Source organism: Saimiri boliviensis, chromosome 12 (genome assembly GCF_048565385.1).
Source record: "Saimiri boliviensis isolate mSaiBol1 chromosome 12, mSaiBol1.pri, whole genome shotgun sequence".
Classification (NCBI taxonomy): Eukaryota; Metazoa; Chordata; class Mammalia; order Primates; family Cebidae; genus Saimiri; species Saimiri boliviensis.
Window position 1 is genome coordinate 89,906,779 of NC_133460.1, and position 12,268 is coordinate 89,919,046.

The window sequence follows — 12,268 nt, forward strand, 5'->3', positions numbered from 1 at the left end:
ACAGTGAGACACTGTGGATCTGAAATGAAGGATGAATCAAAATGAAGAATGTGCCCAGATCCCTATAATTTTTTTTCTTTCCACTGAAGTTGGTCTCGTGTTTTCAGTCTTACTGAAGGAAAAAAATGCATGGTGTCATTGCATCTGCAGAGAAGACATAACAGACAGGGCAACTTTACAGAAAATAAAAACAGCTTTCTTGATCTTGTTTTCTATTCAATTTTAGGATTGATCACACCCGTACTTTATGTTCAAGCCCATGAGGAAGGCGAGAGAGTTATGACATAGTTTTTACCTTCAGAGAGTTTGCAGTCTAGTTTGTTGGGTTTTGAGGGGGTCAGTAAACAAAGTTCCTTATTTACCTGGCCAATTAGGACAGCAACAAAGGATGAGACAAATGGATAGCAGGCACAGCTTTATTGCTTTTAGAAATTATGCACAAGGAAGTGGGACTGATAATACTGTACCCCAGAATTGAATTCATCCATTCAGTCCCTGGCAGAAACGATAAATCAAAGATTGTCCTATAGAAGCCTGTTCCTATGACACCGTGCAGCATTGATGTACAAAGGATGTGACCTTTGCAGGCAGATCCTAAAAGAGGGGCAGGGGTATGGGGATGAGCTGTACACGCGCACTTCTTTTTCTCAACATTACCACTCTGATTATCATTTTCCTTTGGGGAGGAAGTAGTGAAGAAGTAGGAGGCATTCCAAATGTAGGAATGGAATGAGCCAAGGACCGAACGGATGGTGCAGATTTGTGAGAAAGTAAGCTAGCCAGGCTAATTGTGTGGAATAGAAGCTTGTCAGGGACAAGAATGAGGGCTGGATAAGTAGCCGAATTTCAGATTCTAGAAAACATGTAATACCAAGTGAATAAATCGCAACCTGACATTATCTAGACCATGACCATATTGAAGATTTTTAGAGGGTAATGCTGTTTTGCACCTGGAGATACATTCTGTGGTTTGGAGATAAAGCTCAATTTAATTGGTCTCTAGGGGTCATTAGAATTTAACCTTCTTTACTGGAAATTCTCACAGAAACTGTGATTATGTACCATATGGCCAGTTAGCAAAGAGACTACAACTTTTCTGGACTCGAAATGCCCTTGAGTAATGCAGCTGAGAAAGTAAGTTTTCACATTCAATTCAGCTAAATTAATGCACTTTGGTGAAGTGTATTTTGTTTGATGATATTAGGACTGGTACATCAGATTCATAATTACTGGAGAGATATAAGTGACTCTATTAGGGTAATTATCACAGCCTAACTTGTATTAGAGGTGTGATTCTACCAGGTTTTGGAGTCACAAAAGGTTAATTCTAATTTGAGGAATTTGGGGAGACTTATAGATGAGTTTAGCTTAATTATAGACAAATTGTTGGAAATAAGAGAACCACAGTTAGATGAGTAGACATCCTATTTTGTGAAATCTTGAGTGGCCTTGTGGAGCAGTGGGGATGAAGATTGTAAATATACTGGGAAAAAGCTTGACTGAAGAGTCATACATTAGCTAGTATTTCTCTCTCTCTCTCTCTCTCTCTCTCTTTAGTTTTAATTTTTCTATTTTTTGAGACAGTCTTGCTCTGTCACCAGCTGGAGTGCAGTGGTGCAATCTCAGCTAACTGCAGCCTCCGCCTCCTGGGCTCAAGTGATACCCCTGCCTCAGCCTCCCAAGTAGCTGGGACTACAGGCCCACACCACCACACCTGGCTAATTTTTGTATTTTTACTAGAGAAAGGGTTTCACCATATTGGCCAGGATGGTCTTGATCTCCTGACCTCGTGATTGGCCCACCTTGGCTGCCCAAAGTGCTGGGATTACAGGTGTGAGCCACCGCACCTGGCCTGGGCTAGTATTTCTCTTTTTCCCCTCATATTTACATATACAGAAAATATTTTCATGTATGATATAGTCCCCTGTGCCAGGTTATCTGTAACTTTATATTACAACAGGGCATTATACCTGTTTCCCCTTGACTCAAAAGTTTGGAGATGCCTTTAGGTAATTTTCAGATATCAGGTGGCTTGGGCTGACCTTGACCACTTAAGTCATGGGTATATCACTCCATCTTCTGCATGGACCTCTGAAGCCTCTTCTAGATAACGGAGAGGAGACAAAGGAAACAAGAACTTATTTGGGAATTTGCCTTGCAAGCCTTGGCACTGAAAAATCCTTGGACCAATGGAGATCAACCCCACTGAACTCCCCAAAACCTAACAAGGCTGAGATAATTTCCATTTCAAATCTGTTGGAGTTGTCTCCTGCTGTAGAGAGAGTCTCTTGCTTTTTCTTTCTTGAATTCCTGCCTCAAAGTATAATATTGTCATGACTATAATTATATAATTGGAGAGAAAATAACACTTGAAGGCCAAATAATAATTGATCTCCTCCTTGAGGTGTCAGAAGCTGACTCCTTCAAAACCAAGTTGGTATTAACAGTGAATGTAGTCTATTGTGTGTGCTTACCATTATTCTCATGACACTCTTTTCATGTAGAGCTCTACGGCAGTGCCCTCACATCCCCAGCTGTAAACTACATTTCTTTTTAATTACTCTCCCTAATAAATCAAGACACAAATATTCTTTCCAACACCCACAGTTATACCATGGCAACATTTTCTGAGCTGCTGGTGTGATACATTTTCTTCAATGCTCTCCTGGATATTTTGCATCCAACTTATAACTCCTTGCAATAATAACCACAGTGTACCTGGCAATGCCTTAGAACCGCACTGTCAAATAAATACATATAAGGTGAGCTACATACACACTTTCACATTTCTGCTTTCCACATTTTAAAAAGTAAAAAACAGGCCAGACGCAGTGACTCACGTCTGTAATCCCAGCACTTTGGGAGGCAGAGACAGGTGGATCACGAGTTCAAGAGATCGAAACCATCCTGGCCAAAATGGCAAAACCCCGTCTGTATTAAAAATACAAAAATTAGCTAGGGTGGTGGCATGCACCTGTAGTCCCAGCTACTCAGGAGGCTGAGGCAGGAGAATTGCTTGAACCAGGGAGACAGAGGTTGCTGTGAGCCGAGATCGCACCACTGCACTCCAGCCTGGTGACAGAGCGAGACTTCATCTCAAAAAAAAAAAAAAAAAAAAAAAATTAAAAAACAGACAAAATTAATTGTAATAATATTTTTATTTAAACAAAGTATCTAAAATGTCATTTCAGTATACACTCAATGTAAACAATTATTTAGTTTTTTGTTTTTTTTTTTTCTTTTGAGACGGAGTTTCACTCTTGTTACCCAGGCTGGAGTGCAATGGTGTGATCTCGGCTCACCGCAACCTCCGCCTCCCGGGTTCAGGCAATTCTCCTGCCTCAGCCTCCTGAGTAGCTGGGATTACAGGCATGCGCCACCATGCCCAGCTAATTTTTTGTATTTTTAGTAGAGACGGGGTTTCACCATGTTGACCAGGATGGTCTCGATCTCTTGACCTCGTGATCCACCCGCCTCGGCCTCCCAAAGTGCTGGGATTACAGGCTTGAGCCACCGTGCCCGGCCTTATTTAGTTATTTTATATTTTCCATACTAAGTCTGTAAAATCCCCTGGATGTATTTTACATGTCCCATGAATCTCAATTTATATGCTAAATTTTTATCAGAAATACTTGATCATTATTTAACATTTCCTGAAATGTACAGTAAAAAAAGAAGATCCATATACCCATGTTATTCTTAACATACTTAAATGTTTGCCAATAACTGAATTGCATATCAGTTCTTAAATTTAAATTTCTATTGGTTAAAATGAAATGAATTTAAAAATTAGTTTCTTGGTTCCCCTAGCCACATTTCAAGTAGTCATTTGTAGTCAGTGGTCACTGTATTGGATTGCAGTCATAAACAACTTATGTTTTTGTTTCTTATTTATCTCTCACAATATCACATTCTTCATTGGGCCTGTCAGATGACAGAGATGCAGAGAATTTTGTGGCTTGGCTCCGACCACACAGCTAGTGGCACTGCATATGAAGAAATCCATGTCTGCTTGACAAAACACTTAGGCTTTTCTCACAATGCATTTTTTTATGAAGGTATAATTTATGTGCAGTAAAATTTACCCTTTTAGTATACAGTTCTGTGAGTTTTGATTTGTGCATATGGTTGTCTAAATGTGTGTACAAATCACAATCAAGACATAGGCAGTTCCATTACCCAAAATATTCCCTATTGCCGTTTTGTAGTCCACCCTCCTATACCCAAAAGTCACTGACAAACCCCAACCTGACCTCTCTTTGAGTCCAGGTGGCATGGTCATCTGTCAGTCAGTTTTGTCTTTTTTGTCAGTTTTGCCTTTTCTAGAGAGTGAGTAAATGAAATTATACAGTAGGTAACCTTTTCAGTCTGGCTTTATTTCCACTTAGAATAATGCATTTGAGATTCACCCACGTTGTTGAATACGTCGGTTCTTTCTGCTTCTGAGCAGCATTCTCTTGTGTGGATGTGACAGAGGTGGTTTTTCAATCACTAGCTGAAGACCATTTAGGTTACTTTTTTTTTGGGTTTCGTGTGATTATGAATAAAATTTCTATAAACATTCTCATGACCGTAAATTTTTATTTCTCATGGGTAAATACTTAAGAGTAGGATTGCTGAGTTGAATGTAAGTATATGTTTACAAGAAGCCACCAAATTGTTCCAAAAATAGCTGTGTGATTTTGCATTTCCACCAGCAAGGTATGAGAGTAGCAGTTGCTTCACATCTTCACCAATACTTGTTCGGTTTGAGAGAGAGAGAGAGAGAGAGAGAGGGACAGAGAGAGAGAGAGAGAGACACCGACAGACAGACAGACAGACAGAGAAGCTGTTCTGATGGGGGTTTTGTGGTAACTCATCGTGGTGTGATTTGCTTTCCTTTAGTGACTAAATAACTGGATCCGTATACCTGGATGGAAAAAATGAAACTTCCCGAGCCAGCCTCAGCATTCTGGTCTCTCTGCCCATCTTACTGATGTTTTCTTGCTTTTACTCTCCCTAGAGCCCGTCATCTTTCCTCTGCTTTATCATGACCTTCAGTGACCCTTATCAGGCCAGAAGGACAGCTGCTAAGAGACCCCACAGGGACTTTTTCCCTGAACCGACCTTCTTCATCCCCTAACTACAGATGGGACTCTAGGGACAGCCCAAGGCAGATCATGGTAATTGCTTTTCTCAGCAGAGCCCTGGCTTCTTTGTCCTGAGGTCCCTGGGAGGTGACTGACAGATGACCATGCCACCTGGACTCAGCATTCCGCCAAGGGGCCTGCTGTCAGTTTCCCTCTGCAGTCAAATTGATTCCCAGAGGGAAAGTGGGCCACACAGGTTTGACACCTTGTATCACCCTCTTCTGTGAGCACCATCACAAACTGGTACCCTTCTCCCTGGACTGCTGAGATCATTAGCAACAGCCAAACATCTGATTTCAAACAACAGTGGGAAGAAGCATGTTTAAAGTTAATTCAATGCTATGTACCTCCTTGGATGAGGACTAGTAAAAATGCATCTCATTCTCCAATTCCTTTACATTGCATTTAGTGAAGGTAAACAGTCTTTCATAATACTTTTGTCTCAGAAATATATGTGTACATACATGTGCACACAGACGTGCATATATGAGTATGAGTCTACTAGGTTGCAACTTAAATGTATTTCTTACCTGGGTTTCAGTCAAAAAGTATGAAAGCTGTTGGCTTAGGGCACACAAAAGCCAAGTACCCTCCAAACCTGCAGTCCATTTATACAAGACACGAAGCCAAAAAGCAGTTCAGTATAATGTCAGAGCTTTGAACTATCCAAACACAAGTGGGAAATGTTCTGGTTCTTTCAGACAAGGAGATTGCTGTGGCATTCTGTACGACTGCAAGAGAAACACCTTTAGAGCACAAGTGGGTTCCCTGGGAGTCTCTCCTTTCTACGTCTTTTCAGTCCCCATTCTCCTGATTTTGTTCTTAGAATATGTGAGACACACAGAAAATGCCCATTCAAGTTGTGGAGTGCTTAGTGGGAAAACATGGTAATGGTAGTGATTGTTTAATTTGCTAAACCTGCTCACCTGGAAGAGCAAAAGAGGTTGCTGAGTGGCTGGAATTCTTGCTGTGATGCATTGAGCTGGGGGTATCACAAGGGGCCATAGCAGCCCCCTAGGAACAACTGAACCAGGGCCAAGGTGTCTGAGTCAGATCCAAATATTTTCATCCAAGAAGTGAATAGCAAGGCCCTGGGTATGTGTGGGAGGGGGTGACTGATTTAGGGGACTGAATTCTCTGGAATCATTAGCTGGTGGTCTAGCAGAAAAGGCATCAGCTCTGTGGCTAAACAGAGTATTGTAAGGCCTCTATCAGGTAGAAGGTTCTAGAGAAACCCAGATTCCATTCTTTGTGAGGAATGATTAGTAATCAGGTTAAGAGATGTACCTTTGCAGTTGGTTTTAAACACTGAGGTGATCTGAGGGGCTCATATTCCCTAGATGAGCATTTGAGATGCTGTCCTTCCTAGAATGGCCCTGACCTTAAGCCATTAGGGCAGGGTGGGGGTCTCTTGGGAGGGCATGGCTCAGACATCATGCCCCTCCCCTACCTTGGTTTCTCTGCCTACCTACCCTCTGTTCCAGGTAGGAATCTAATCAATTCCATTGTTGGCCTTTTGTCAAATTCCCCTGTTGATGTCCTTCCAGATAATTCTATTTTCCTCCTGACATTCTCTGTCCATTTTTGTTTGTTTGTTTATTTTTATTTGGGCTGGCATTCTCTTTCAAGGTCGATCAGGTTACTTAAAGAAAAGAAGACTTTTTATTTCCTCAACTAAATTATGTCATTAGAAAAAAAAAGTAAAAAGCTCACTTCTGTGAAACTCTTACCCTTTCCTCCCACTGGCATTCTCTGCAAAGTGCAGTAAACCTCAGTTAACCATGATACTCAAAGAATGGGGCATAAATACCATTAAAACTTAAGATATCTGAGTGTCATCCACAAAACCTGCCATTGAACCTATTGTTTATATGTTTTTAAAGTAATTGAATTGCCTTTTGCAACATGCTATTTGCCTTTGAAACATAGAAAAAAGTTAAGGGAATCTTTCTTTGATGCAGGAAGTTGTCATTCTAAATATCTGCTTTCCTTCCCCAACATGTTATAAGGAATAAAAGTTTAAGTAGAATTTATGCTTACCCTGGAACCCTTCTGGGTGACAAATCTCCTTTAATCCTCTAGCTGCTTATTTTGTGGTGATGCTCTTTTCCCATCAGAATATCAAAGGCATGCAAATCTCAAAACATGGGAACACTGGTGAGTGCTTTGCATAGTCTCATGGATCCTTTGCCAGCCAACTGGGAAGAAGAAGAGCTTATTCCTTCATTTTCAAAGCGACCATTGGCTGAGACCCAGAGATGATATGGGAGTTATGCAAAATCACACAGTGAGCTAGTGGCATGGAAAGAGATATATGCCAGGTCTCCAAGCTGGATCATCTGCCCCAGGGTATCTTTCTTGCTACTAACAACTTCCACTGTTATGGAATACCCATCTACAGGCCTCTCCTGAGCAGAAACACATGTTTGCTGGAAGTAGGGTAACTCCTTTAGTTCTTGTCAGCCACTCTCACCTCAGGGGGGATGTTAATAGTAAGATAAAGTCCTGTAGAGCAAAGTACAGAGACAAGCAAGATGGGAAAAAGCAGATGGGAAAAAGCTTGGAAAGAGACTAAATTTAGGGGGTGGCATAAGGTTCAGAGATGGACTTCTTAAACATTTTTCAGAGATCACATGGCTTACAACGTTTCCTATCACGTTCCTCCTCTTCTTGCTTGAAACCCCAACATGCCATGGGAAATTTGGGGGCTTCTCCAGGACTACAGGCATGTTAGCCCAACATGGTTCTCCATCTCTCACCTTTTTTCCTAGGTAGCAGGTATCAAAGGGATATTTCTGGCAAACAAGAAGGTGGATGACCGGGTGAAGACCTACATCACTTACAACAAAGGCAGGGATTGGCGCCTGCTGCAAGCTCCGGATGTGGACCTGAGAGGAGGTCCAGTGCACTGTCTGCTGGTCCGTCACTCAGCCTCGTGGGAAGTTCACAGGGCAGGCTAGCCACGTGGGGAAGTTGTGTCAAAGGCTTTCTTTCATCAAAGGGTCTTAAGAACTCAGGTGGCTGGCTGGGCACGGTGGCTCATGCCTGTAATCCCAGCACTTTGGGAGGCCGAGGCGGTGGATCACGAGGTCAGGAGATCGAGACCATCCTGGTCCACATAGTGAAACCCTGTCTCTACTAAAAATACAAAAAATTAGCTGGGCATGGTGGCGCGTGCCTGTAATCCCAGCTACTCAGGAGGCTGAGGCAGGAGAATTGCCTGAACCCAGGAGGTGGAGGTTGCGGTGAGCCGAGATGCTCCATTGCACTCCAGCCTGGGTAACAAGAGCGAAACTCCATCGAAAAAAAAAAAAAAAAAACTCAGGTGGTGCTGAGCAGTAATTTTCTAAAAGGCATTGGCCTGTGGACTCAGACTGCAGACCAATTGGGTGAAAGGCCCAATTGAATTATGCAGGCATTTACTGAGGATCTACTATGTGCTCCATCTCATAGTAAGGCAAAGAAACATGTGAGAGAAGGAGCCTGTGCTCAAGGGTCCCAGGCACAGCTCAGTAATAGTAATACATCTGTTAACTGATACTGACACAATGCATCATGTTTTGGTAAATGCTGGCTAGATGGCGAGGCAAACAAAAGTTGCCTTGAGAGCCCAAGGTGGTGGTGGTGGGGGTTAGGCTGGAATGTCCATATGGAACAATTAATCCATCAGCATTTCCAGGATTCCTACTGTAGGGAATATTGGAGTAGGCACCATAGAAGACATGATATGTGAGATAGTACCTCTGGCCGCAAGTGCTGCTGCCCCAAAACTGTGTGGCTCACCGTCCAATGCCTCGGTAGCTAAACAGTGGGAAGCCCATCTCTAGTGGTGCAGGGGTACAAGTGTCTGGAATTTCCTAGAATGAAACTATTTCCTTCTCCATTTTAGCCCTTCTGTTCCTTACATCTGCACTTGCAGCTCTCTGAAAATCCATATTCCTCAGGAAGAATCTCTAGCAAGGAGACAGCCCCAGGACTTGTGGTGGCTACAGGTAAGGAAAACATTTCCTGGACTTCTTCCTCACTAAGAACTTCTGGAATAAAAGTGTCACATATTTTTGGATCATGGACTCATTTGAGTATCAGATGAAAGCTATGGGCACTCTCCCCAGAAAATATGCAGGATTTCCCAATACCCATCCAAGAACCTAAGACGCAAACAGCCCCAGACATTTCTGATTCCTAGGTTTATGCATAATCCCCCAGACACAGAGCAGTCACCTGTGCTTAGCAAGAGGCCAGAGTTTCTCTCAAAGTAAACTGACCAATCAGAATGGTTGTTTGTAATAGGGAATTCACACTTTCGGTAAACATGATATATGAACCTCCTAGCTCACCAAATGTAAGTCGGGGTAGTTTTCCTTTTACACCAGGCATCCCCGAGCTACGGCCCACGGGCCACATGCGGCCCCCTGAGGCCATTTATCCGGCCCCCTGCCGCACTTCAGGAAGGGGCACCTGTTTCACTGGTGGTCAGTGAGAGGAGCACAGTATGTGGCGGCCCTCCAACGGTCTGAGGGACAGTGAACTGGCCCCCTGTGTAAAAAGTCTGGGGACGCCTGCTTTACACAGATGATTCTTTACAAAGGGTTCCATCCCAGAGTTGTTTTTAATCAGGAGGTCTCTGGTGCATGTAAAGGTTTGTTTACACATTATTAACCACTGGGCTGAGGGCCTGAGGGCAAAGGGCAGAAAAACTTAAGCTTGCATTGTTGGAATCACTGTCCACTGAGCATCAATCAGAAATGAAGATAAAGCAACTCTGAGACGAAAGCTAAAGTCTTCGGGGAGTATGCTCTGATTAGCATGCAGTGGATTTCCATACACCTTTTCAGGAATACATTGATGGCATAAAGCAAGGCAGCCTGCTAATCTTAGAAGTTAGAGCTCTGGTGTTGGTCAGCTTGTTTTTCTAATGAAAGCAGATAAATTCACAGTGACTTTCAGAGCTGGTACCTTCTGTTTTCTCTCATCAACCCGAAGCTCTGGTCCTTGAAGTTCCTACTGTCTAGACATGGCTTCCTTCTCCAAGCCTCCAACTGTGTGAGCCTTTAAATACCACCAGTGGCCAATCACTCTCATCAGATTGACAGCTGGCATAGCCTTCTGGCATTTCAGTCAACTCCTATCAACACCAGATGATTGGGAGCAACTATGCTTAATACCACTGGCTTCGGGGGTCCCAGAGTAGGCAGTGATGAGGGCAGGCTGTGTTGCTGTTCCCCTGGCTGGAGGAGTGATCCTCAGACTATACGATCCATGTGGATTGGTTTATCCAACTCAGGGGCTGCTGGACCCTATGACTCTCCTTAAGACCTACAGGAGGCTCAGGGCTGAACTGGAAACTACATCAAAAAGTAGGGATGAATAATAAAAGTTAATATTATCTGAATGTTTAGTGTGTAGCCGGGCATTGTTCTCTGTGGCTTGACCACTCTGAACTTAAGTGTTTTCATTGACAAAGTAGAGATAATAGTACTAAAATAATAGAATTGCAGGATATAATGAAGCAATGAATTTAAAATGCTTAGAAGAATGGCCAGGCGCAGTGGCTCATGCCTGTAATTCCAGCACTTTGGGAGGCCAAGCCAGCTGGATCACCTGAGGTCAGGAGTTTAAGACCAGACTGGCCAACATGGTGAAACCCGGTCTTTACTAAAAATACAAAAATTAGCCAGGTGTGGTGTTACATGCCTGTAATCCCACCTATTAAGGTGGCTGATGCAGGAGTATTGCTTAAACCCAGGAGGTGGAGGTTCCAGTGAGCTAAGACGGTGCCACTGTACTCCAACCTGGGTGACACAGTGAGATTCTGGCTCAATAAATAAATAAATAAATAAATAAATAAAATGCTTAGAACAGTGCCTGGGGCATATTGAATACTCAGTACATGTTACTTATCATGTATCGTTATCATCATTAATATTATAGAAGTTAAAACTCTTCTTCTTAATCAGAAGAATATAATGTGCTCATCTCCTTCAATAGAATCCGTAAATTCTATGCATACACTATGCATACAGAGAAACTCAGGAACTAGTCCTCTTGCTTTCCAGGCTGATCCCTGATACTTCATAGGTTTGTGCATTTGGCTTAGTTTTTAACCTCTGAGCTACATTTTTCTCATATGTAAAATTGGAATGTTTTCTGCCTTGTGAGGGTGTTGTAAAAAATAGAGATGGAAGTGTGTGTTTACAAGACACACACTTATGTGCTCAGAGCATCGTAAGGGAGGATTAATGGTAGCTGTTATTACCTGTGACCATCATATTGCTTCTAAATTAGTACTTTGTAAATTAGCAAACACACAGACATTAAAGATTTATTTTTGAATTCTTTTGTCTATGTGTATCAGAATCGCTAATTCCCTTTTATCTCCCCTTGTAATTCTTGAGGCTTTTTGCCATTCCCTGGATCTTTTGGAGGGATATAACTCAGCTGGTGAGATCTTGATGAAAAGCCAGGGCTAAGTCACTGGTGTGTACCTCTTTATATGCAGCTTCTCCTTATCCTGCTTGCCATGGTCACCCTGGGAAGTTATTTGTCATCAGGACGATAACCATGAAGTCAGCCAATTATGCCTTCAGTGGCCGGCATGGAGCCTGCCTCTGCAGGGTCCTTTCCCCCATCCATGCCTTCCACCTGCCTTCAGGTGTCAGCCACCCTGGGCTCTCTCCAGTCCCACTGCTGACTCCCTTTTCCCACTTTGCACTGAGCTGTGGTGCCAGGGAAGCTGCATGGATAAAAGTATATCCTGGGATTCATATCTAACTTCTGTTGAAGACATCTCAGAAGGCAGATGGAATTCCAGTATGAAGAGTTTGGCAATTGCCTTTTGCAAGCGGAAACACTAGGGTTCCTAATATCCTTAACACTGTGGTTTCAAGCTCGTAGTAAAGACCTCACATCCTCACAGTGCCTTACAGCATGCAAAATATCACGTTCCTTGCCTTGATTGCACAATTCCACGATGATGTAGAAATGGCGATTACTATCCTCCTCAGTTTAGAGGTGAAGAGGCTGTGGGCAGGTGGAAACAGGTGTCATGTCCCAGCCCACACTTCCCCTGCCTCCACCTCTAGTGCTCTGTTCTGTAGCTATCCAGCCAGACCCATCTCGGAGCCCCTTTCTGTGCCAGC

General features: G+C 43.0%; 1 protein-coding gene across 1 annotated transcript in view; it reads left to right on the forward strand.

Annotated features, from left to right (window-relative positions):
* The window catches only part of SORCS3 (sortilin related VPS10 domain containing receptor 3), a 616,572-nt gene that overhangs the window by 500,214 nt on the left and 104,090 nt on the right, over nucleotides 1-12,268 (forward strand). The window contains exons 10-11 of the mRNA XM_003922497.3: nucleotides 7,901-8,047; nucleotides 9,019-9,121. Of these exons, the coding sequence (XP_003922546.2) occupies nucleotides 7,901-8,047; nucleotides 9,019-9,121 (250 nt within the window). The remainder of the gene's footprint in view (nucleotides 1-7,900; nucleotides 8,048-9,018; nucleotides 9,122-12,268) is intronic.